General features: G+C 45.7%; 2 protein-coding genes across 7 annotated transcripts in view; one reads left to right on the top strand and one right to left on the bottom strand.

Moving 5' to 3' along the window:
- The window catches only part of LOC137355668 (podocan-like), a 157,712-nt gene that overhangs the window by 4,926 nt on the left and 127,086 nt on the right, over positions 1 to 25,700 (top strand). The window lies entirely within an intron of this gene.
- Positions 1,907 to 19,699, bottom strand: LOC137355667 (uncharacterized). Of its 2 annotated transcripts, none has more exons than XM_068021053.1 (2): positions 19,592 to 19,699; positions 1,907 to 6,687 (listed from the first exon to the last, which is right to left on the bottom strand). In XM_068021053.1, exon 2 carries the CDS (start codon positions 6,552 to 6,554, stop codon positions 4,671 to 4,673), a length of 1,884 nt encoding a protein of 627 aa, XP_067877154.1. In that variant the 5' UTR covers positions 6,555 to 6,687; positions 19,592 to 19,699; the 3' UTR covers positions 1,907 to 4,670. The 2 variants fall into 2 exon arrangements, with proteins under 2 accessions (XP_067877154.1, XP_067877153.1); XM_068021052.1 differs by having other exon boundaries at positions 19,447 to 19,687.

Below are 25,700 nucleotides of genomic sequence, written 5' to 3'. Positions count from 1 at the left end.
ATGAACACTGATTTGAAAACTGTTGCTGAAGTGAAGAAAGGACTTGTTTAAAAAAAAAATCACCAGGCCCTTGGCTGGAAAGACATTTGCATATTACCAGACAGTGCTTGTGGAGGCAAAGGGGTTACTGCCCTTATCCAATTTAACCCACAATGGACTTTGAGCACCAGACATTGAAGGTGAGGGCGCTCAAATTTCAGGATGACTGCTGGGATGGCCGAATCCACAAACCGATGTGGTCAGACCAGCTGGTCATATGACTAGCTTGCTTGGGAACCTGGTTTTTCTGAATTGTACAAACAGTTTGAACTGAGAGACTGCAGTATGCTCCTGGACTGAAGAGGCTCTCCCTCTCTTTCTCACGGAACTCCAAATCTACTAAAGAACCATGAACCCCAAGAGAGAAAAGTCTCCTTCAGCGAACAATGTTTAAGAAAAATACTGGGCTCCAATGAAAAGAAAGACCTATCTACAAACAAAGACTCTGCAGTGAGTTCAAGGAACAGTAACAAAAAAAAAATCTTCAGAGATTGCCTCAAACTTTTCCACTTTATTTTCTTTGCTCTTTTCTGTCTCTACCTGCATGTATCGCGTATACATGCTAATGTGGGCGCGTCGTGTATCCGAAGGCGTTAACCGAATTAGAGTTTAAGTTCAAGTTTAATAAATGTCAACTTTTCTTCTTTAAACCCAAGAAAGCCTGTTTGTGCTGGTTTCTTTGCCTTATAATTGGAAAGCGGTGAACAAGGATTCACCAAGCGGGAGCTAAAAACACGGTGTGTTTAAAATTAAACTCTGTTACGGTAAGACCAGGTGACGGCTGAGAGGGACTCCTAGACACCTTTCTCAGCTGGCTGTAGCATGTGTCACATGCTCAAAATGTTGAATGGCCTCCTCCGTTTGCTATGTTCCTTGGACAGCACCTCTGATAGTGCAACAGTCCCTCAATATTACACTGGAGCGTCACTTTAGGCCAGTGGCTTAGACTGTGAGGGAGGCACCATCCCACAACAATTGACACACACTTAAACAGCCTCTAATCCTAATCTCTGACTTTATGGAAATATGCGCTGTCAACATATATCTCAAAGTCTCAAAGTGCTTCACTTACAATGAGTTATTGTGAAATGCGCTTTCGGTAAACACTGTGGCCACAAAATTTCACAAACAGCAAAGTGCACAGTCCTAGAAACAGCCAATGTCAAAGTACAAACTTGCATTTAAATAGCACCCTTCACGACATCAGGATACCCCAAAGCGCCTTCCATTCAATGAAGTATTTCTAAAGTGTAGCTACTGTTGTAACGTAGGAAATGCGGCAGCTAATTTTCACACAGCAAGCTCCCACAGACAGTAATGTGATAACGGCCAGATAATCTGTTTTTGTGATGTTGGTTGAGGGATAAACATTGGCCGGGACACCACGGATAACTCCCCTGCTCCTCTTCAAACATAGTGCCATCGGCTCTTTTACGTTCATCTGAGGGGGAAGACGGGACGTCTGACAGTGCAGCACTCCCTCAGTACTGCACTGGAGTGCCAGCCTGCATTGTGCTCAATTCTCGAGAATGACAGCCTTCTGCCTCAGCGGTGAGAGCCCCGCCCATGAAGTCAAGCTAACACCAGATGATTGTTTCTTTAGTGGTGTTGGTGGTGAGAGGAATACTGAAGGGACACCAGGCAAACTCACTCCTCTCTTTTGGAAAGTGCCATAAAACACTTTGAACATCCATACGGACCAGTGTAACACGGTTTATTAAAGAGACGGCACCTGCGACATTCCAGCCCTCCCTCAGTATCACACGGCGCTGTCAGCCTAGATCAACCAGGAGCCACAGTACATGAATTTGTCTGACAGGTCACTGCATCAGCCCCTTTTCCCTCGTTTTTAATAAACATTCAGACATTGTTGCTTCTTTCTTGTGCAGTGTTATTTGAGGACATAATGAAAGTACAAAGCTATACAACATGCACATTACATAATATACAACTGACAGTAAAAAACAAATCATTCATAGTCAGATCTCTGATAGAAAGGAGAAGCTTTGCAATTAACACAAAACATAAAATATCAGGACATTTCTCCCCCTTTATAAATACATAAACCATGTCAATATTTACAATACAACATATATGTGATTGATACAAAGTGCACACTTAGTTAAAGAGGCACTACCCCCTTGGGCAGGCTGGGTCCAACCTCATTTGGGATTTCACTACCATCTTAAACTGGTCGGGTTCTAACTTCACGGAGGTGCCCACATTTTGACAACATTGGAGATTGTAATACAGAAGAAAAAAAAATAAACTAAGGAGATATTGTAGAAAGGAATGTGTTGGCTTGCAAGATCTAAAACTCCTGATGTAGAGTAAACTCAGCAATTGGTGACAGGGCTCGTGCACTGGAGAAGAGAAACCTCAGCTCCCAATCTCCCTGCTACAATGACCTCCGCTCAAAAGGACAAGCGTGCGAATGTTGGTTTCATGGTTTTGTCCATCCATGATTGAATCAGGTTGAATACACCACCGTCATCTGGCCTAGCACTAAAAAATATGACCCACTTTGATGAGGAACTGAAGGGTGACTACTTCCCTGTGAGAAAGTCAGGCCTCTCGGGAAAGGCTATTTCACATTAGTATCAACAGTCATCAAATAGCATTCAGCTTCCGCCTCTTAGTAGGGATCTAAACTATTTACATATTTTATAGGTTAACCCACATTGCTGAAAAATCGCTTATCTTCCAGGACAATTGAAATATTCCGTAAAAATCACAAGGCCAAGTTGTTCACATTTTTGTGCACGTTGAATCTGAATGATCCAAAACAGGATCAAGACTGTTTTTATTGTTGTCATTTGCTCTGGTCGTGAAAGGGGATAATGCTCCTTTAATACAAACTCGGGTTCACTGTACATACACACTATTCGGAGCTCATTATCTGGGACATCCACCTAGTATCTGGAAAACAATTGTTACAGCATAGATGATATTTGGACAGTGGGTCAGTGCTTTTTCTTTCAAATGATGCAAAGGAGTGAATGACAGCCACCAGTCGAAGTGTTGCTGATCTCGATACGGGCACCCATTATCTGCCACAAGGACATAGTCATAGACCACTGTAGGCTGAATGCAGCTCAGAATGGATGTTCTCAGCTCCCACACCATTGCTTCAATTTCATGATATTTCTAATGATAATGCTGCAAGACCCAGACCAGTGGGATCAGATTAATTGCACCAGGTTGGATACAGTAGCTACATCCTTGCCAATAGCCCATTCCAAATGTGGAGTGAACACCCAGAATTTCAATACAGTTGATGCCATAGTGCAGACAGTGGGTAGGAACTTCCATTAGGTTTCACTGGGTGTTTTTCCAGCACAATGCGCCCAAACTAGCACTAAAGACTGAGGAATTTCAAGCACAAATCACACCCAGAGCAAATCAGTTATTTAAAATCGGATTACTCACGACTGGTAGAGTAGACACCCAGATTAAAAGTGCTTAATTTTTGCGCTAAACGGCTGTAATAAACTCCACGACGTTACCATTCTAAAATATACCAAGGAATATTTTTAGTGCAGGTTTATTTTTAAAGTTACATTCTAAAACACTGCTCCATTGCCTTGGTTCATGGACAATCTTACACTTGGCAATATGCAAATGAGTTTGAGCAAAAACTTGAGCAACAAAAAAAAAACACTTCGGAAAACTTATGCAACTTTGAGTGCAATTTGCACCATCAGGTCAACAGCACATTGCTGATGGTGCATCACTGGCTGGGTTACAAAATACTCCAATTCATTTTCTTGCACTGTGGCATTTCTGACTCAGTACATCAAAGTCACTGGAGTTTTTAAATCACAGCAAAGACAACAGTATTCAGTTTGCGCCTGGTAACCCAAAGACAAAATGAACTCTAGCGTTTGCTTTGAGTGTGATTTGGAAGCTCATCACTGGGGGCTGTCACGAAACTGTTGAGTACATCTGAACATCTGCCATAGTTAAAGCCGTATCCGGGACAACTGCTATTAATTGTGCTAAAGTGAGAGCCCATTCATCGTGGCTCCATGGCGAGGCTCGTTTCATTGATTACTTCTACCCACCCAAAGAAAAGTAATAAATTGTTGAGTTTCTACAACTTTCCAATTCATAGGCAAGAGTATAACCAACAGAGCCAAGCTGACACATTCCAATGATAGTTGGTCAATATTGCATGGTGCAGTTGGCTGTAAGACTAGCAAATCAAGGACTCGAGGTCTCGTCACACAGACATTGATGGTCTTGATTCTAGATCTTTACACTGAGAAAGACAAAAATAGACTAGAAGAGTCCAGGTTCACACTGGTCTATTGGCTGAAAAAGAGAGGCTTGCTACCGTAATCTCGAGACAACCTGATTTGAATTTAATTAATAAAATTGCTGCTGGTTTAGTTTGCATCCATATATTGGATCAGTCCCTGAAACATTAAAAGGATCTGGATACAACTTCTAACTTAACAATTCCAGTGTAGAGCAATGTCTGCCAGTCTTCTAACATCATTGTGCTGGTACTCAACAAAAAGGAAATCACCCTTGCACAGAGACGCTGATGCTATTCAACAGTGTCGGTCATTCAGACTAATTACTGTCCATATTCTACATCACTACAGCCAATTTTCTCCGTGCTCTTTTTACCCCTCAGTGGGACTGACTAAATTGTTCCTTTCGTGGAGTGACAATTTCTCAGTTGATTGTACAGTATTCCGTTCAAAAGCCTTGAAGTATGCAGCTTTTACAGCGTGGAGGCTAGGGCTGTTTGGTGCACTTTGGTAGTTCTGATGACTCATCCCATTGGGAATCTGCTGGTCAAAGTTATTTAACACTCCTGGCTGACACTGCAATGCTTTGATGTCCAGAAGCCCCGATTTGCTCCAGAGTTTACTCTTGTCATTGAGTGAAATGTAATTCTTCATGATACATCCACTTAGGGTGGAATTCTGATAAAAGCCATTGCGTTTCGGCAGTGAAGGTCCTCGGTCACTAAATTGATGTGACTGGTCTTGGCTATTGACTTGCTGCTCATTGGCTTGCATTGCTCTGACTTTCAAGCGCAGTTTATGTGGAAGGGCTGTTGTTCTGACCACCTGGTACGCGCCAGACTGCACCACTGTGTCACAGCCAGGACTGTCAATTTTCTCCTGACTGTCACTGTCAGAACCTTCAGAAAGGGTACAGTCTGATACCTTATCCATGGTAAGATTGGAATGTGCAATCGCGCCTTGATCAGACACTCGCGAAGCCTCAATAACAGAATATGGGGTAAAGGAGCATTCTAGTGGCTTCTGTTTCTCAGTCGGAAAGCTGTGGGAGATGGAACGTTGAGGAAACTCGCTGTCAGGAGTTTGGGATCCAGCTTGTTCACTCTTGTTAGTGGAATGCGGGGAATTTGAACGTTCCAACAAACCAAATGACTCAATGATTGAATGCTCAAAAGCAGACTTCTTAGAAGCCTCAATAACAGACTCTTTCAGCAATGAATGGCTTTGTACCTTCTGTGCCTCGGTGTTTGAAAGCTCATGAGTGTACGGATGAATGGCATCTCTTGGGCCAATTGAGGAAGGTGATTCCTGTCGCCCACTGACAGTGAGCGCCTTTGCAGAAACCGTGTGTCTTAGCAACTGTGCATAATCTAGCCCGTGGTTCGTCTGGGCAGTTTGGTTAGGTTGAGGCACAGCAGATGAAAGAGGGAAGTCCTCCAGTTGGGGAGAATGAGTCTGAATATCTTCTCCACATCCTTGTGCCCTGTACTGAATAATGTCCCTGGGCACAGGATTGTACTTAACTGGCTCCTTGTAACTTATGAATTCAATATCATCACAGCTCCTTAGCAAAGATGCTGCCTCACCTCCTCCATAGGTGACCCGCACACTCACAACCTCCTTAATGTCTTTCATCAGGTCCCTGTCCATCGAGCTCTCGTCTTGCTTGATGTCCCCATGAATCATAGGCTCTGGGCTGTCCCCAGTGCTCGATGATCCATCAGAAACATCAGAGAGAGACCCCCGGGGTGAATACTTGCTCATGGGCGTGAATCCAGTCGCTCTACTCATGTGCTCAGCCTCGGAAGAATCAGAGTTGAGGAGCACGGTGGAGCTGCTGGAGTAGCTGCTGTAATAAGAGCTCATTGAGGTCCCTACCAGCTGTCGACTCTTCTCTGTATACACAGCAGTGGTTATAAGTCCAAACCTCAGCTTCAGAGCTAACAGTTCTGATTTCAGTCGGACATTTTCTTCATTGAGTGCCAGGACTCGATTCTCCAAGACCATGTCACTGATCCTTCTCTTCTCCCGTGACCTCTTGGCGGCTTCGTTGTTCTTGCGCCTCTTCTCCCAGTAGCTGGCGTCTTTCTTCTCGTCAGATATGAACTCACGCTTCCTCCGGCCAGAGCTGCTGGGTTTGCCCTTTCCTGTCCTGTTTCTCTGGGCCAGCCCTTCATTGTAAGAGCTGAGAGTCTCTGAAATGCAGAGAGATGCCGACCCTAGGTTCTCCATCTCGGAGTAGTAGCCAGATTCCATTGTGAGGCCCCAGGCAATGTGAGCAAGCTTGCTGGTTGAGATGTCTGGAGTTTTCTTCCAGTGGTGCTAAGACTCAATTTTGGGGCTAATGTTTCCTGCCATTTTGAAATGATGTCAAATTCCTTCAGTCGGCCTATAAGAAACACAAAACATATTGACTTTAATATTAATTCATATATTCTGCATTGAGCTACTAACAGAGAAGACATGACGAGAACATAAGAAAGACTGATTTGGATTTCCTGAACAGAGTCATTCCCAAACCAGGGGACATAAAATCAACATTCCAACAAAAAGCTAATTCAGAAAATCAGCCAGGTCCTCATCGCTTTCCAATCCCTTCCACTGGGACCTCAATGGGTGTGGATAATGGGCAGAATCAGGGTCAACTGTGACTCCCCCATGGCCAGATAGGTCACACACTCAGACTTGCACACAAGAAATGACCATTTGGAAAGAACCAGCAAGGACTCCACGTCTCCAGGGCAGAACAAAAAGAGGGATGAATAGGGAGAGAAAGGCACTGGCTTGTGAGACATGTTAGCAACAGCTAAGGGACATGTCTCTAACATCACACAAAGGCTGAGAGTCATGTACAGCACAGGAGGCCATTCGGCCCATCAGGTCCATGCTGGGTCTCCATGGAGCTATGCAGTCAGTCCCAGGAGAGTGCCCTAGAATGCCATTGGTGCAAAGTCAGTTAAGGTGTTTGAAAGGGAGCCAGATAATTGGGATTAAAGGATGTGGAGAAAAGGCAGGGAACAGGGTGGGGGGCAAATGAGATACAGAACTGCTGTGGCTGACTAATTATGGATTCAGGTTGATGGGCGAGTCCAAGGTGAGACAAAGCCATTCAGACCATGGAACTTGCTCCACCCACAGTCCATGTCTAATTATCGTCAGCATCCCCTCCCTCCCATTGATAGTGTTTGAGTAATCGAAGAGAAGACAGAGGGAGGAAAAGGGAAGAATAGGAAAAAAATGCAAATGTTGGACATACAGCTTCTGAAAAGGGAAGAGATGGATTAATGTTATGGATAGGGAGTCTTCAGTAGAACCAGAATCGGTCATCTGTTGTTTCTCTTTAAAGATGCATGAGTTTATATATCGAAATATATATAGATATAGAGAGAGAGAGAGACAGAGAGAGGAAAGAGAGAGTAATTGAGAGCAAGAGAGAAAGAAATGAAACAGAAGGTGAAAAAATAAAGGGGGAAAATGAGTAAGTTAGGATAATTAGGAAAAAACATGAGAGAAAAGTTAGAAGATGTTTTTTAGTTTTAGTTTTAGAGATACAGCACTGAAACAGGCCCTTCGGCTCACCGAGTCTGTGCCGACCATCAACCACCCATTTATACTAATCCTACACTAATCCCATAATCCTACCACATCCCCACCTGTCCCTATATTTCCCTACCACCTACCTATACTATGGGCAATTGCTAATGGCCAATTTACCTAGCAACCTGCAAGTCTTTTGGCTGTGGGAGGAAACCGGAGCACCCAGAGGAAACCCACGCAGACACAGGGAGAACTTGCAAACTCCACACAGGCAGTACCCAGATTTGAACCCGGGTCGCTGGAGCTGTGAAGCTGCAGTGCTAACCACTGCGCCACTGTGCCACCCTAAAGATGGTTTGGCTTTTTCAGTTTCAAATCAATGGCAGCACTCAGTCTGCTGGCAACATTCATTGTTAAGGGTGGGCCTTGAACAAGTGCTCACATCACATCCAAGCAAGGCTGGCGTGCAACCAAGAGAAAATGCCCACCTTAACCAAGAAAAGGAAGTAAGTTCACCTCCTTGATTCTGGCACTGGGGCCTGGGCACACGTTGCATAGACAACACAGAAAGGGATCAGTCTAGCACACGAACGTGATGCTTCGACCATGCTAAAATAGGTCACCGGGACAATGAAAATGCAACGGCTTACAGTCGAAGCCAAGCGGTGTCGTGTATGCTTCGTAAATGAGGTCACACCAAATGGTAAGCGGCAGCGAGCAGAGATCCCCCATGGCCCCATAATCAAGAGGAAACTGAGATTTAAAACACAGTGAAGCCAAAAGAATGCCAGTGAGAGCTGACTGATGCAACCCGGGCTTTGTCATAAAAAAAAACCAAGTAAAATAGGTCAGTAGCATTAACTGGACCAGCGGAAGCAATAAGGCTTTCAGCTAAAAATAAACTCTGCATTTGGACTCAGGAAGAGTGGGGTCAGCTACATTATTGTGACCACAGAATAACCGAATTAAAATGGTTTAAAAATATCAATAAGTTCTTCCCACTGGCCTGCTGCCTTAGCCGACCTCTCCCCAGGATGATGGCGACACTGAAATTTGCCTGGGAGGGGGCTTTGGGACAAGGGGCAATCTGGTCAGCAGTTCTACTACTGGAGGTGTGCGTGCACAGGGACTGGGCTCAGCCTCCCAACATTCACCCAGGCGGGACTGGTACCCACTGAGCCGCATACCCTTCACCTACACGACGATCTTCATCAAGGGAAACTGCTTGGGTACAAGGACACGGTGTTTTTGTCCTGAACTGACCGTGTGTGAACAAGCACACAGGTCCCAAAGGCAGTGTACTGCAGCCCCATGTGTTTCAGTGTCTCTAGAAAGGTTCCCTGACTGGGAAGAAATCAGTCAGCAACTCAGCGTCTCCGCTTCTGTACTAAGATTAGCGGTGCCCTAGATTTTTTTTTTTGGCGGCTGAGATTTATCAGACTCCAGAGCCAGGACGAAATGTAAACTGTGCCGAATACAATAAGCTGCATTGAAGGGTGAGAACATCAGCCTGTTGAGTGACTGCAGCTAGACCAGCACAAACTGTCTAAGCAGCCAAGTCTCACCGCAGCAAGTTATCTCACTGAAGTGATACCATGAGAAGGGGATGCAGACACCTGGGTGGGGGGGGGGGGGGGGGGGGGGGGCGGGGTTGCATCTCCTCAGAAGGAGCCCCTTTTTCAGGGCCTGGTGTCTGAAACGTGCCAAAAACGATCCCCACAAGTAAAAGTCTAACAAATAAAAACGCAAACACTGAGAAATAAAAATAAGCAAGACTTTCTGTACAATCGATACAATGCATGCACTCACTCCTCTCAGCGACACATCCAGTCTAGGTATAGACGGGCAACAGCCAAGGCTTAAATACTGGGAATCTGCCAGAACCTGTGCTGACCCAACTGCGTGCCAGCCTACCTGTGCTCGACTATACGCCAGAGTATATATCAGTATATCAATATACCTGTACCTCACTGTGTAACAGTGTAATTGTACCCGGCTGTTTATCAGTATGCGATGTAACTGTACCTGTGTACTTGCATCCCTATACACAATTGTGTGTCAGTGTATCTGTGCTTGTGTTTTAGCCTGGATTTTATATTCGAGAATACAACAGAAATGTTGCATTTTTAATGACTTGCTGGGTTTTAAAGGTTTGACTTTGGTCTAAAGATTAGATGTGAAGTCTCAGTTAACCTTAGAAACAATGAGGCCCAGCAAATGGAAAGATTCATCTCAGTGACATTTGGAAACAGTCCCTAAATCTTATCACAGAAATTCAAGTTTCATGGCTTCCCACGTTTATCAGCAGTGAGGATCAGTCGAGCTGTAAGAAGGAATTACATCACCACAAAATCATCACAATACAGTACACACAGGCTGACGGTAAACAGCTAGCAGCTGTGCAGAGATGGTTACATCAGTCCTTGTACTGTACGGTTAATGAGTGTCTTAGTATTAACCACAGTGTAAGCTTGGGAAACCTTCCAGCAGCCAGAACTCTAAGCACTTGATATAGTGTGTGACAGGGTGTGTGGGGGCAATGGAGGAGCTGGTATCTGGAAGTGGGACACACTGTGTGTGGGTGATGGAGGAGCTGGTATCTGGGAGTGGGAAACACTGTGTGTGGGTGATGGAGGAGCTGGTATCTGGGAGTGGGAAACACTGTGTGTGGGTGATGGAGGAGCTGGTATCTGGGAGTGGGAGACACTGTGTGTGGGTGATGGAGGAGCTGGTATCTGGGAGTGGGAGACACTGTGTGTGGGTGATGGAGGAGCTGGTATCTGGGAGTGGGAGACACTATGTGTGGGTGATGGAGGATCTGGTATCTGGGAGTGGGAGACACTGTGTGTGGGTGATGGAGGAGCTGGTATCTGGGTGTGGGAGACACTATGTGTGGGTGATGGAGGAGCTGGTATCTGGGAGTGGGAGACACTCTGTGTGGGTGATGGAGGAGCTGGTATCTGGGAGTGGGAGACACTGTGTGGGTGATGGAGGAGTTGGTAGCTGGGAGTGGGCGACACTGTGTGTGGGTGATGGAGGAGCTGGTATCTGGGAGTGGGAGACAGTGTGTGTGGGTGATGGAGGAGCTGGTATCTGGGAGTGGGAGACAGTGTGTGTGGGTGATGGAGGAGTTGGTAGCTGGGAGTGGGCGACACTGTGTGTGGGTGATGGAGGAGCTGGTATCTGGGAGTGGGAGACAGTGTGTGTGGGTGATGGAGGAGCTGGTATCTGGGAGTGGGAGACAGTGTGTGTGGATGATGGAGGAGCTGCAACAAAGGGGGGTTAGATTGTATTGATGACAGGAAAACTCTGTATTCCATCAGGCATCTTAAATAGCAAAGATTGCAGAAACTTTACAGGTTTGCTGTAGCTCTCTGTATACAGTCCCAGTCACATGATGGTTACGGTACATTGAGTTACATTCTCTCTCACTACACAAGCAGCATCCCTTTAACATTCGATTTCCCCAATGCCAATAATGTAACAATGAGGAAGCCCAAGTTCCTCTTTCCGATTACACCACAATCAATTCTATTACATAACCTTCGGCTGTTACAAGCCAAGCAAAGCTACGTGCACCTCCTTCACAGAGCACTCTCTTTGTCCTTTGAAGCAGGTGGAATGAGGCTATTTCAAGGAAACACTAGCACCAATTTAAATGTGCCAACCCCCAGTGCCTCAGTTCTAATGCTATTTTTACACACAAGTTTGTAAGTGAAAGCACTGCTCAAATCACTCCCTATAGTTAGTTTAAAAATAGGTATTAAACATCGGCTTGTGAATCAAAGGTCAAAGTGCCCAGGTTGCCAAGTCCTTAAGTTAGGTTGTACACAGGATATACAGCACAGAAACAGGCCATTCGGCCCAAGTAGTCCAGGCTAGCAAAGAACAACCTGGCAGCTTTTAGTGCTCATTTTCTGGTGTCAGCCCCTACGAATTACTAGATTGAAACAAATTCAATTTCAGAGTCAAACTCCCAACCTTTGGCTTTCTAGTCCAGTACCATAAGCACTGCACTACCGTACCCTATTGATATCCAAAAGCCTAATGCAGCTATGAAATCACTTTGTTCACACAGCAGGTCAGTCAGCCTCTGTCAAGGAAGGAAGGGGATCGACTCTCATTCTAAACAGAAACTGGTATCTCTCCTTACAGGTTTCAGCTGCCTCGCTGTAGGTGTTCAGCATTGCTGTTTGAAATTTTACAGCAGGTTTGCAATTCGAAGGAAACCTTGCCAGCAAGGAGCATGCCTTTTGACATTTTTTTCCTCCCTCAAACCTATCTCGCTTTCGCCTCAACTACTCCTTGTGGTAGCGAGCTCCACATTCTAACCAGTCTCTGGGTAAAGTAGCTTCTCCAAAATTCCCCAGATTTATTAGTGATTGTCTTGTATTTAAGGCCAGTAGTTTCGGTTTCACCACAAATGGAAACATTTCTCTATATCTACCCTTTATAATTTTAAAGATGTCTATTAGGTCACTCCTCAGCCTTCTCTTATCACAGGAAATGTGCCCCATTCTGTTCGATCTTTCCTGATAGTTATAATGCAGACAAGAGTCTACACCCAAAATGTGATCTTTCTCATGTTCAGTTGCTGACAGAACACTTTGTGCATTTCCAGTCATTTCTGTTCGCGTAACTTAAAACCAGAAATTGCATAGCTCTGAAGGTTAGGGAATCCAGGAAACATATGGCGCTGTTTATTTTTAGCGTGTAAGAGAGTCAAAATAGATTACACTTTGAAACGAGAATGAACGAGTCTCAGTCCAAATGAGCAAGGGTTGAAACGTGGTCAGTTTCACATCAGCTGAGAGGCACACAGAAGGAAGGAACCTGCATTTATGTAGCACCTTTCACGTCCAAAGCGCCTTACAGCCAATTCTGAAGTGTGGTCACTGTTGTAATGTCGAGAAAAGTAGCAGCCAATCTGCACACAAGCTCCCATAATGAGTAATCAGATACATAACCAGCTCATCTATTTTAGTGGTGTCGTTTGGGGATAATGGTGTTGTGTAAAAAATCCCATGGCACTATTGAAAAGAACAGTAGTAGTCCCAGGGCTAATATGTGCTGCGTTAGCTGATTGCAGACCAGGCAGCAGAACAGGTTCTACAGTTAGCCTCTGGGCTAGAGTGGAATGGGCAGTGGAGTTGGGGGTGGGGACTTTTTCTTTCTCAAAAAATATACTTTATTCATAAAAATCTGTAAAATATACAGGACAACACAGTTCAAAACAGCAACAAGTTAACATTCCAAAAAGTGCGAAGGAAATCAGTTTTCTTCAATACAGAAGTGAGTTGCCTCACAACTGTTCCATTCCATTTTACAAGCCATGTATATTTTACAGCAACCCATATTTGGTGTATACAGCCCGAGAGGTTTCCCAAGGGTCCAGCCCCTCAGTTCACTATGGCGGGAGGACCTTACACAGTGGTCTTTCCCCAGAGCCTTTGCAGCGGCTGCCCCAAGCTTTAGTGCGTCCCTCAGCAAGTAGTCCTGCACCTTGGAATGTGCCAGTCTACAACACTCTTTGCGCTGGAAGACCAGCAAGTTTCCAAGCAGACCAAAGAGTGTCTTTCACCAAATTGATAGTCCTCCAGCAGCAGTTGATGTTTATCTCAGTGTGCATCCCTGGGAACAGCCCGGAGAGCGCAGACTCCTCTGTTACAGAGCTGCTTGGGATGAACCTCGACAAAATCTACTGCATCTCTTTTCACACCTGCTTTGCAAAGACATATTCCAGAAGGAGGTGGGCAACTGTCTCTTCCCCACCGCAGCCACCTCGAGGGCAGCATGCGGAGGGGGAGACACTCTGGGCGTGCAGGAAGGATCTGACAGGGAGGGCCCTTCTCACCACCAGCCAAGTTCTGGTGATGAGGCATTCTGCCCAATGACTTTGGCAGTCTGCTCAGGGAACCATCCAACAGGATCCACCATCTCCTATTCCCGTAGGGCCTTCAGGACATTCCGTGCAGACCACTGCCTGATGGACTGGTTGTCAAAGGTGTTTTTCTGCAGAAACCTTTCCACGAAGGATAGGTGGTACGGCACGGTCCAACTGGATGGAGCGTTCCGCGGCAATGTGACCAGACCCATCCTCCAACACCGGGCACAGATAGAACCTCAGCACGTAGTGACACTTGGTATTTGCGTACTGGGGCTCTACGCACAGCTTGATGCAGCCGCACACATATATGGTCATCAGGATGAGGGCGACGTTGGGTACATTGCTCCGCCTTTATCCGGAGGTTTGAACATCATGTCCCTCCGGACCCGGTCCATTTTGGATCGCCAGATAAAGCGGAAAATGCCTCGGGTGGCCAGACCTGCTCCACATACAGCAACATGGTGAGTGCCTCGCACCTGATGACCAGGTTCTTACTCACAATGGAGAGAGATCGCTGCTCCCACATGCTCAGTTTATGGTGTACCCCGACTACTCGCTCCTTCCGGGTTTTGGCACACTCCCCATTCCTCCAAACCATATCCCCAGCACCTTCAGGTAGTCTGACCTGACGGTGAAGGGGACAAAGGATCGGTCGGCCCAGTTCCCAAAGAACATGGCCTCGCTCTTGCCGTGGTTCACTTTGGCTCCCGAGGCCAGTTCGAACTGGTCACAGATGCTCATCAGTCTGCAAACGGACAGCGGATCCGAGCAGAAGACGGCGACGTCATCCATGTACAGGGAGGTTTTAACCTGAGTGCCTCCACTGCCTGGGATTGTCACTCCTCTAATGCCTGCATCCTTCCTAATGGACCTTCCTAATGGACTCAGCAAAAGGTTCGATACAGCAAACAAACAAGACAGGGGAGAGAGGACAGCCCTGTCTGACTCCAGATTGGATCGGGAAACGCTCGGATTGCCACCCATTGATTGAGACTGCGCTACTGATGTTTGTGTAGAGCAGTTTGATCCAATTGTGGATTCCCTCCCCAAACCCCATTTTGGAGAGCACGTCCATCAGGTGTGCTGTCAAAAGCCTTCTCCTGGTCCAAGCTGATGATACAGGTGTCCACCCTCCTGTCTCGTACATAGGCGATCGTATCTCTGAGTAGCGCGAGACTACCAGAGATCTTCCTGCTGGGTACGGTACAAGTCTGGTCAGAATCTTGTAGTCAACATTTAGCAGTGTGATGGGCCACCAATGTCTGATTTCTGCCCTCTCCCCCTTCTGCTTGTAGATAAGGGTGAAGATGCCTTTCCTCACGGATTCTGACATGCTGCCGGCCAGGAGCATACTCTCGTATACTTCCAGTAGGTCTGGGCCGACCCAGTCCCACAGGGCCGAATACAACTCAACCAGTAAGCCGTCGCTTCCGGGAGTTTTACTCGTCTTGGAGGACGTGACGGCGTTTGTCAGCTCATCCAGTGGTTTGTCCAGTCTCTCCTGCATGCTGTCATCTAAGACCTCTGTGATAGATGACAGGAAGGACTGGGAAGCCATGCTGTCACTGGGCTTCACGTTGTACAGCCCAGCATAAAAGGATTTGCTGATCCTTAGTAAGTCGGACTGCGAAGACATTACCAAGACATCTTCTTCCTTCAGGCTGCTGATAACAGAGCTCTCTCTGTGTACCTTTTGGAAGAAGTAACGCGAGCACGTCTCATCCTGCTCAATGGAGCGGACTCTGGACCGGAAGATGACGTTGGAGGCCTCCGTGGCAAAGAGCGAGGCCTGCTGTCTCTTCACCTCTTGGAGATCCTCCATGACCCCGACCCCCATCGACTGCAGCCGGAGCAGATTTTACATTCTTTTCTGGAGTCGGGACATTTCCCTCTGTCTCTCACTCGCCCTCTGAATACCTTTGAAGATAAAGAACCTCTTGATGTTCTCCTTGATCGCTTCCCACTAGAGACTCAAAGAGGGGTTTCATGGTTCTCCAACCTTTGTAATCTGTTTCGAATTCCTCAATGTTCTCTGGAGTTAGCAGTGTAACATTGAGCTTCCATGTCCCCCTGCCAACCCATTGGTCGTCCTGTAAGTGACAGTCGACCAGTAAGAGGCAATGGTCAGAGAAGAACACCGGCTTGACGTCGCTGGATCTGACCGTGACAGCACGGGACACAAACAGGAAGTCAATCCTGGAATGGGCAGACCCATCTGGTCTTGACCATGTGTATCTACGCTGCTCTCCGTCTGCTGGGTTGCTGATGACATCGTGCAGCTTGGCATCTTTTACTGTTTCCATTAGGAATCTGGACGTAGCGTCCACTTTTCTGTCATCACTGCCGGATCATCCAGCCGCATGGATGATGCAGTTGAAGTCACCGCCTAGAATGACCGGCCTGGACGTCGCCAGCAGCAGTGGGAACTGCTGGAAGACGGTCAGCCGCTCGCTGCATTGAACCGGGGCGTACACATTGATCAACCGGAGCGGAGCATTGTTGTACATTACATCTGCTACGAGGAGGCAACCGCCCACCACCTCCTTAACTACGGGAGATGAGGTTGCCTCTCCACAGCAGAATACCCAGGCCGGAGGAAGGGGAATAATTTCCCCGAGCAGCTTGATGTCCCCTGCGACCACCATCACAACCATTGCCTGTAGATGCTGAGGTGTGATATTCCACACTCCTGCAGAAACAGTAGCTTGGCTTTGACCTTGGCGAGGTAGTCCAAGGTTGAAACACATCGCGTTGTGGATTTAATGCTATGCATGTAAATCGAAGCAATCTTTATACCCATTTTTAAGTCAGTTGTTGCTTCCCACACCATTTGTCCTTGCTAGTCCCAGTCCTTCGGTATGTTCCTGCATACCCATAGTGTACACAAGCTGTTTCACATTCGTTCACCGTCCCTTCTCCCGTCCTTTCCTTGGACCTTGCTGCCTGAGCATAACTGAGGCAGCGTTTGGGGCAGGTTTTGTAGAGGTGGCTGGCCCCACCGCACGGGTTGCAGCACTTACTCTGCTTACAGTCCTTGGTCTGATGGCCTTCCTTCTTGCAGACGACTGTGCTGCAGTTAGCTGCCACATGACCAGATTTGCCACTGGTGCGACAAACTCTGGGCTGCCAAGCGTAGACCAAGAAGCCTCGACTTCACCTGATAGCGAAGCTGGAGAGGGGATGGATAATGGCTCCATTGTCACCTTGACCTGCCGCTTGCTGGTCCAAATCCCAAATGGGTCCTAGACATCAGTGCTGCTGCCGGCCACCTCGACGTACCTGGCGAGGAAGGTGAGCACGTCCATGACAGGAACGTGGGGGTTATAGAGGTGGATTGTCACCACCCGGTCACGTTGTGATGGCAGAGGCGTCTGATTTCCCTTCTCCTTGAACACCTTCAGGAACTTGATGCATCCCGCCACATTCTTGAATGTCACATCGAAATATCCACTGCTGGGGAAGTCCTGCAGGCAGAAGATGTCTGCAGCTTGGAATCCACAGCAATCAATAAGGATTTTCTTAATGAAGAAGGTACGGTCCACAGGTGCATCTCCTCCATTAACCTTCACCGCCACCCGAATGGTGTTACACACTCCCTGGCCCGAAGCTCTAGAATTGGTTGCAGCCATTTTACTCAAAACCCACCTGGAACAGGATCAAAGATCACTGATCATGGTTTCTCCCCTACCAGGTAAGTTGGGGGTGGGGATGGGGAAGGTGCTGGCCAATTACCCCTGCTGGGGAGTACGTGCAGACATCAGCTGAGGAAGGGTCAAGGTCAACTGTGATGCTCTTCATGGTTGAACAGCCTCCCACTTCCTGGGTAGGCACACTTGGCCGTGTTACCAGACGCCAGTGGGCATCCATGGAGCTGTCCCCCAATATGGGTCAGTGCCATCAGGGTGAGGATATTGAAGGGGAAAGGCAGTTAAACTGAGGTATACTCAGCTTTGTGGATTTGGAAAGTCATGGGTGAAATCCCACTCCCAACTTGCTCACAAAATCTGAAGTGATACTCCAGTGCGGTACTGAGGGAGTGCTGCACTGTTGAAGGAGCTGTCTTTCAAATGAGATGTTAAACGAAGTCCTTCTCAGGTAGACATTAGGGTTCCCACAATGGCATTATTTTAAAGAAGAGCAGGGGAGTACTTACTGGCCAATATTTATCCTTCAAATCAACATGGCCAACATTGATTGGTCATTACCTTATTGCTACTGTGGGATCTTGCTGTCTGCGAATTGACCACTTTTTAAAAATTTATCCCTCAACCAACACCCTAGGCAGATTATCTAGTCATTATCTCACTGCTGTTTGTGGGAGCTTGCTGTGTGATTTGGTTGCACAGTTGCCTCTGCTACAACTGTCACCACACTTGAATAAGTAGTTCATTGGCTTTTAATGCTGTGGGTCATCCAGGGGATGTGAAAGGCGCAATATAAATGCGCATTTGTTCCTTCTAATTAGAAACAAATTAGGTTTTAAACCTCAGGAATAAATACAAAGTAGGTTTCTGTCAAAAATGGCCATTTTCTGAATCAGTGTCCCATCCGATTACAAAGCGATTAAAATCCTGCAGTCATGCTGGCAATCTTAGCGGCTGATTTGAAACTATGAGGACTGGGTCGTTCATCTTTATTCAGCTTTACCTGACAATCCTGCTCACTTAATTACTGATTCAATTAATCCCTCCCTGGGCAGGTTTTCTGAGGGTGTTTAATCATTAACTTTTGTCTGAAGTTCCTTGCTAAAGCCACAAAAAATGAAATTTAATACTGTTCAATCAATGACTCAAAGTCACTTAAATGTGACTATAAATTCCTGTTCAGGAGGCATCGTTTTCTTAAAATATTTCCAGTAAGTTCCTTTGTTACACTTGCAATGCTTCCTCTCTTCCCTCACCTTCTGCTAATAGGTAACTCATTGTGGTTACCATGGGTTTAAAATGCCAGTGTTTAAGCAGCCAAACTCCCATTCCCTATTTCAAATATATTGCAAAATGCCATAACGTTTGCACACAAAATAAAGTCCCCGCCCCATTTTAATAGATCCTGGAACAAGAGGTTCTGCGCGTTCAAATAAATGGTCAGTGCAAATCAACAAGGACCCAAATACCAATGGCAAACGCAGAGTTAATGGGATTGTCAGAGGCTGCATTTATTTTTAGAATTCACTCCCACACAACCAACGTGTAATATTTTATCAACATAATGCGAATAAAGTTTAAGAATAGAACAACAAAGATACATCTACTCTCCCTGCCGTGCAGGGCTCTAAAAATAAATCCCCTAATTAGTTTATCTCTCAGCCTGCAATCAATTCAATAGTAAGTTGCATTTAAAAATAAAATCAAACATCTTTCCTTGTTAGCAAGTTGGCAATATAGAATTCAAATTGGTATTTCAATAATAATTATTAAGAGTTTCAGAACACTAGGAACACATCAAGCTTCCCTTCATGCAAAACTATTTTTGCAGTGTTTATATTTGTAAATAATCAAATAGGTATCACAAGTCTCTCTCTCTCACACACACACACAGTTACCTACAGTCAAGGACAGCTCTTCGCCCCTTAATTAGATCACCACACTAACCCACTTTACATGGAAGTAGACAGAAAACAGCGAGAGCACTGCCAAGGCTGGTACTAGACTGGCAAAATAAAACACAAGAGACAGACAGAGATCATCACTAGCACATGTACAACGCTGAGATTCGACACTGTACCTTTTGCTAAGAATTAACACAACGCATCCAAACTGGGAACTGTTCTTGGTTCCTTTTCTAAAAATAATATATACACATTTCTATATATATTATATAGAGGTGTTTGTTTTTCCTGGGTGTCTTGTTTGTGTGAATCTTGGAGTACCTTGTGCCTTTTCTGGCTGTGTCCTTTGCTCTGGCTTGTGTATTGGACCTTTCCTTTCCTCATTGCCAGGAACTGTGGGGATATGTGTTAGTAGGTCGCCGGTTGCATAACAGCCACTTAACTGCCTAGTCACGTTTGAGCTGGGTTTTTTTTTTCTCTCTCTCCCCATTTTTTTTTTGCGCAGTGGGAAAGGGAACCTAGGCAGGAAGCCAGAAAAGCCGGAGGAGAACTGAGAGAAAGAAAATCTATCGACAACATAAGGGGAGGGGGGATCGGGTGATGTGTACAAGAGACACACGCACAATGGAAAGAGGCACAAAATAGGAAGAGTGAGAAAGAAGGAGGAGATAACGAATCCAAAACTGAATGGGGAAAATAATAGCAAATGCTTTCTCCAAGCATTGTAATGCTGCACATGCACAGAAGGTAAGGGGCAATGAGCCGGTTCGCCGCTCAATATGCAGCGTTCTCAACATTGCACGGAGACAAAAGAGGCCCGAGAGAGAGAGGAGAGCGACCCCCCAGTGTCACCGGACATTCCCCACTAGCGTACAGAGGGATTTGCTGCGAGTGTGTTAACCATGTGGGGGATTTCACCATCATGTAATTTCAAAATGAAATGAAAGGTGGGTTAAGGGGAGAGAACCTCAACAGCCAAATGTGGCCAAGGAGTCTCATTTGAGTGACTCATAGAATGGTTACAGCACAGAAGGGGGCCAGTCGGCCCGTTAAGCCCATGCTATCCCCCATGCAAGAGCAATTGAGTAAGTCCCACTAACCCCCCCCCCTGCCCTTTTCCCCAGAACCCTGCAAAGTTTTTGTTTTCCCTTCAGGTGCTTATTCAATTGCCTTTTGAAAGCTGTGATTGAGTCAGCCTAAAGGAAGCACTGCCCCACCCCCATCCATCTCTCTGATGTAAAATACATTTGCATCTAAAGATGTCACACTTTGTTCCAAACATAAAGCTATCTTTATAAAAGAGTGCGGCAGTCATTAACCCGGAGTTTGCAGTTTACAGGCAATGACCTTGGCAGTTTAACCAGCTACTATTACTTGTATTTAGAGTGGGATTTCAAGACGAGGGAAGGTTTGCAGCTAAAATCACAACCGTGTTCCGGATCCCAGGCTATTGGCTAAGTGCCAGATATGGTTCAGTGATAGCACACGCAGTTCAAGTGCCACTTCAGAGAACTGAGCCCATAATCTGGGCTCTCACTCCCAGGGCAGTACTGCATTGTCGGAGGCGAAGCTTTGGGATGAAACGTTAAACCGAGGCCCGTCCGCCTTCTCGCAAAAGATTCCATGCCAACCATTCGAAGAGCAGGGGAGTTCTCCCGGTGTCCCGGTCAATATTTATCCCTCAACCAACATCACCAAAACAGATTATCCGGTCGCTATCACATTGCTGTTTGTGGGAGCTTGCTGTGCACAAATAAGCTGCTGCATTTCCTATCTTACAACAGTGACTACACTTCAAAAGCATGGCATTGGCTGTAAAATGCTTTGGGACATCCTTAAGACATGAAAGGTGCTATAGAAATGCAGGTCTTTCCAGTGTGAGCTTACATTTATCGATCAACATATTTACAGCAAAGAACATTTAGAAATGATATCTGAACGAAACATTTTCTCAGAGTGAAAACTGCTTGGAATCATCTAATTAGCCAGGAAATATAGACAGAAATGGTACAAATAGATGCCATGACTAGATTACCCGCCTCAGGTAAATGATACAGTGCAGAAGAAGGCCATTCAGCCCATTTGCCTGTGCTGACTCTTTCCCTTCTCCCAAGCTGCCTTCAAAAAAAGAAAATTGGATAAAGATTTAAAAATAATTATGGATTCGGATTCCACCTCTGTTTCTGGTCAGACATTCATTGCAAATCACGACTTAGAAAGAATTTCCCTGATCTCTCTCTTTGTGTCTTTTTTTTTTACTGTTTTTCTTAAATCTATGCCCTTGAGTTACTGACTCACTGACCAGTGAAAATGGTTTTCCCAATTTTTTTAAAGTCAAAACCATCTAATATAGAAACAAAAGCAAAATACTGTGAATGATGGTAATCTGAAGGAACAAAAATCGTTGGAAATACTCAGTGAGTCAGCGAGCATCTGTGCAGAGAGAAACAGAGTTAACGTTTCAGGTCAATGATCTTTTGTTAGAACGCTCTCTTTCTCCTTTATCACAGTTTATCACAATCACTCCCACGTTTGATCGTTCTCCGCTGCGCCACCCGAAGAAGCAAGGCGGGCCGCAAGGGGTGACGGGGTGATGTAGGAGCGAGTGGCCGAGAGGACAGAAGTGGCTGGAGGGGGGAGGGGGGGAAGCGGAGCGCGGGGAACGATCAACCAAGGGGAGTGGGGGGGGGGGGGGAGCAGTGGCGAGGTCTGGAGCGAATGGCCGAGGGGCGAGTGGGGTGGGGGGGCGAGTAGCTGAGGTGGGGGGAGCGAGTGGCTGAGGGAAGGCAGAGCCATGGCAGGGATCGAGCGGGCTGAAGCGGCAATTGAAGCAGGGATGATGGGAGGGTGCCAAGGTACTGTTCGGGTGAACGGAGAAGGGCATTGAGGGGTGGTGTTGTCATGTGCGCGCATTCATACTGGCAAGCTGGCAAACGTTGGCACGCATTGATGACGTCCGCGATCGCTCTGCGCATGCTTTGCGTTGTCAGGAGTCACTTTGTATACTTAAAGGGTACTTTGTATCAGTGTTCACTAAGGAAATGGAGGCTGACAAAATATCAGTCGAAGCAGAGAGAGTAGAGGCAATGGACAGGATAAAAATTGATTGGGAGGAGGTACTAAAAAGACTGGCTATGCTTAGAGCTGATAAGTCACCTGGTCTGGTGTCTTGCATCCCAGGTTACTAAGGGAAATGGGGATGGAGTTAACGGAAGGGCTTGCTATAATCTTCCACGTGTACCGAGATACAGGGAAGGTGCCAGAGGATTGGAAAGTGTCAAATGTTACACCCTTATTCAAGAAAGTGTGTAAGAATCGTCCTAGCAACTACAGGCCAGTTAGTTTTTAGAAATGATAATCAGGGAAAATATCAACAGACACTGAAAGAGGTTTGAGTTAATTAAGGATAGTCGGCATGGATTTGTAAAAGACAGATAATGCTTGACTAATTGAATTTTTTGATGAAGTAACAGAAGGTTGATGAAGGGAATGGGGTGGATGTTTTTATGGATTTTAAGAAAGCATTTGGTAAGGTATCACATAAAAGGCTGATTAACAAAATTAAGGCTCATGGAATAGGAGGGTTAGTGTCCAATTGGATAAAAAATTGGCTTAAGGACAGAAAATAGTAAATGGTTGCTTTTTAGTCTGGAAGATCATAGACAGTGGTGTTCCCCAAGGGTCAGTGCTGGGACCATTGCTTATTTTGCTATATATAAATGATTTGGAGCTTGGAATACAGAGTAGAATTTCAAAATTTGCTGACGACACCAAATTTGGAGCTGTGGCTAACAGTGAGGATGATAGATAGACTAGCAGAGTGGGCAGACTGGTGGCAGATGGAATTTAATACTGACAAATGTGAGGTGATGCATTTTGGCAGAAGGAATAGGGAGAGGCAATATATACTTAATGGCACAGTTCTAAAGAGTGTGCACATGGGGGTGCATGTGCATAGATCTTTGAAGGTGGCAGGAGTGGTAAATAAAGCATATGGGATCTTGGGCTTAATAAATAGAGGCATTGAACACAAAAGCTGAACCTTTATAAAGATCTGGTTAGGCCCCAGCTGGAGTATTGTGTCCTGTTCTGGTCACCACACTTTAGGAAGGACATGAGGCTCCTTGAGAAGGTGAAGAGGAAATTTACCAGAATGGTTCCAGGGATGGGGGATTTTAGTTACAAGGTTAGGTTGGAAAAGCTGGGGTTGATCTCCTTAGAACAAAGGAGATTGAGGGGAGATTTGATACAAGTGTACAAGATTATGACAGGCTTAGATAAGTTAGACAAGGAAAAACTGTTCCCATTAACAAATGGTACAAGGACTAGGGGACACAGATTGAAAGTTTTGGGCAAAAGATGCTGGGGGAATATGAGGAAGCACTTTTTTATACAGCGGGTGGTAATGACCTGGAACTTGCTGCCCACAAGGGTGGTGGAAGCAGAGATGATTGATGACTTCAAGAGGACATTGGATGGCCACCTGAGAGAAATAGAGCCACGGGGATTGAGCCAGAGAATGGGACTGACAGCATAGCTCCGTGGAGAGCCAGTGTGGACTCGATGGGCTGAATGGCCTTCTTCTGTGCCGTAAATGACTCTATGACTCCTATATCTCTATTTATAAAATCCTAGGATCTCTTATACTTTGTACCTGAACCCCTAAGTCTCACTCCTCCTCTGCTACTTGGCTGTTTCTGATCCCGAGCTCTTACATTCTAAAACTGGAGTGTGTGTCCTGATGATGTAACCCTAACAGTACACTCCTGCATCTTTTTTTTTTAGTGGCCAGTGGCAGAGTGAGTTGCTGTGTCAGGCTGTGCCTCCAATTCCTATCTGATGACATGCTGATTTGGGATAGAAACTCAGAGGGATGCAGGAAGTTGAATGTCCTCCACAGGGAGAAAAAGAAAGATTGGGTGAATCACCTCAGCCTGTATTCCAAGACCTCCTGACACCAGGCTCCAGAGTAACATTGGCAGAAGTTTTGGTAACAAGATGCCTACCCACTGTCAGCTGGGAAATATCCATCAGTCAGAAGAACATAATTTTAAAGCCTCGAAAAGGCCAGTTAGCCCAACATGCCCAACCCTATTTATATGAACCTCAGCCACTAGATCAATAGCTAGATGAAAGACCTTTAGTTATCACAATAGGCTCAGAAAACTGTGTTCCTTTTAATTCTAGAAAAGCATAGACTTTAAGGTGATTTGATTGAGGTAATGAAAATGATGAAGGGACTATGTCCAATTGGATAGATTATTGAAGGAGATAAGTTGGGGAGAACAAGGGGCATGAGTATAAGTTACATAAGCAATGAACTAGGTTAGATCTCCAGAGGTTTCATTTTCCACAGAGGGTAATAGACCTTCAGAATAAGTTGGGTGTTCATGCAGTGAATGTTGATTCACTGTGGAACGTACAAACACTTCAGGAAACTAAGACTAATCTAGTTGAAAACATCACCAATTTCAGCGTTTATTTCTTTCAAGACACATCCTTGTGTACTGCCTGTGCCAGGTATTTTGTTCATTGTAAGCGTATCTAATCTTTTTATGGCCATGTTCATTATTATTTGCATTTTGATTAGCTGCTCACTCACCATTTCTAGAAGTCAGGTCCTCATTTATCTAATATTGTCTCCTGTTCCTCGGAGTAGATAGACTGGGAGGAACAATGATAGCATTCTGCTATTCCCCAGTCTCCAACTTTACACTGTCAGGCAAACCCCCCACCTGCCAAGACTGAGGCACACATTATTTTGCCACATGAACAAAAACTTAAAATTGCAAGCCCTGACTGGAAGGACATTTGCATAGTACCAGACAATGTTGAAACAATGGGGACCCTGCAGTTGCTTCCCCAATACACAGAAGTGGTCAGACCAGTTTTAGTCATATGACTAACTGGCGATTGCAGAGAATTTGAACTTCCAACAAAGGATTTTGAAGAGACTGTTCCATATAAGGAGCTAGTCACATGACTAACCTGCTGAGCAACCTGGGAGTTTTTTTTTAATTTGAACTCACAACAAAGGAATTGGAACTGAGAACACTGTGTGCACGGGGACTGAGAACATCTCCTCGCCTGCCTGCTCATCTCTCATGGAACTGAATCTTGTGAAAACACCTGAAACTCAAAGAGAGAAAGGTTTCCTACATGAACATGGTTTTAAGAAGACTACTGGGCCCCAACGAAACGCAAGACCATATCTTCAATCAAAGACTACAGCAAGGTCGAGAAACAGTCACAAGATATTGCCTCAAACTGTTCTACTTATCTTTGCTCTTTTCTGTCCCTATCTGCATGTTTATATTGCGTGTGCATGCTAGCGTAGGTGCATCATATATCCGTAGGCATTAACCGTATTAGAGTTTAAGGTTTAATAAATTTCATCTTTCTTCTTTAAACCAAAGAAAGCCTGTTTGTG

The sequence above is a fragment of the Heterodontus francisci genome, chromosome 43 (genome assembly GCF_036365525.1).
Source record: "Heterodontus francisci isolate sHetFra1 chromosome 43, sHetFra1.hap1, whole genome shotgun sequence".
Taxonomy (NCBI): domain Eukaryota; kingdom Metazoa; phylum Chordata; class Chondrichthyes; order Heterodontiformes; family Heterodontidae; genus Heterodontus; species Heterodontus francisci.
The sequence above is the reverse complement of the archived record's forward strand: the minus strand, read 5'-3'. Positions and strand labels throughout refer to the sequence as shown.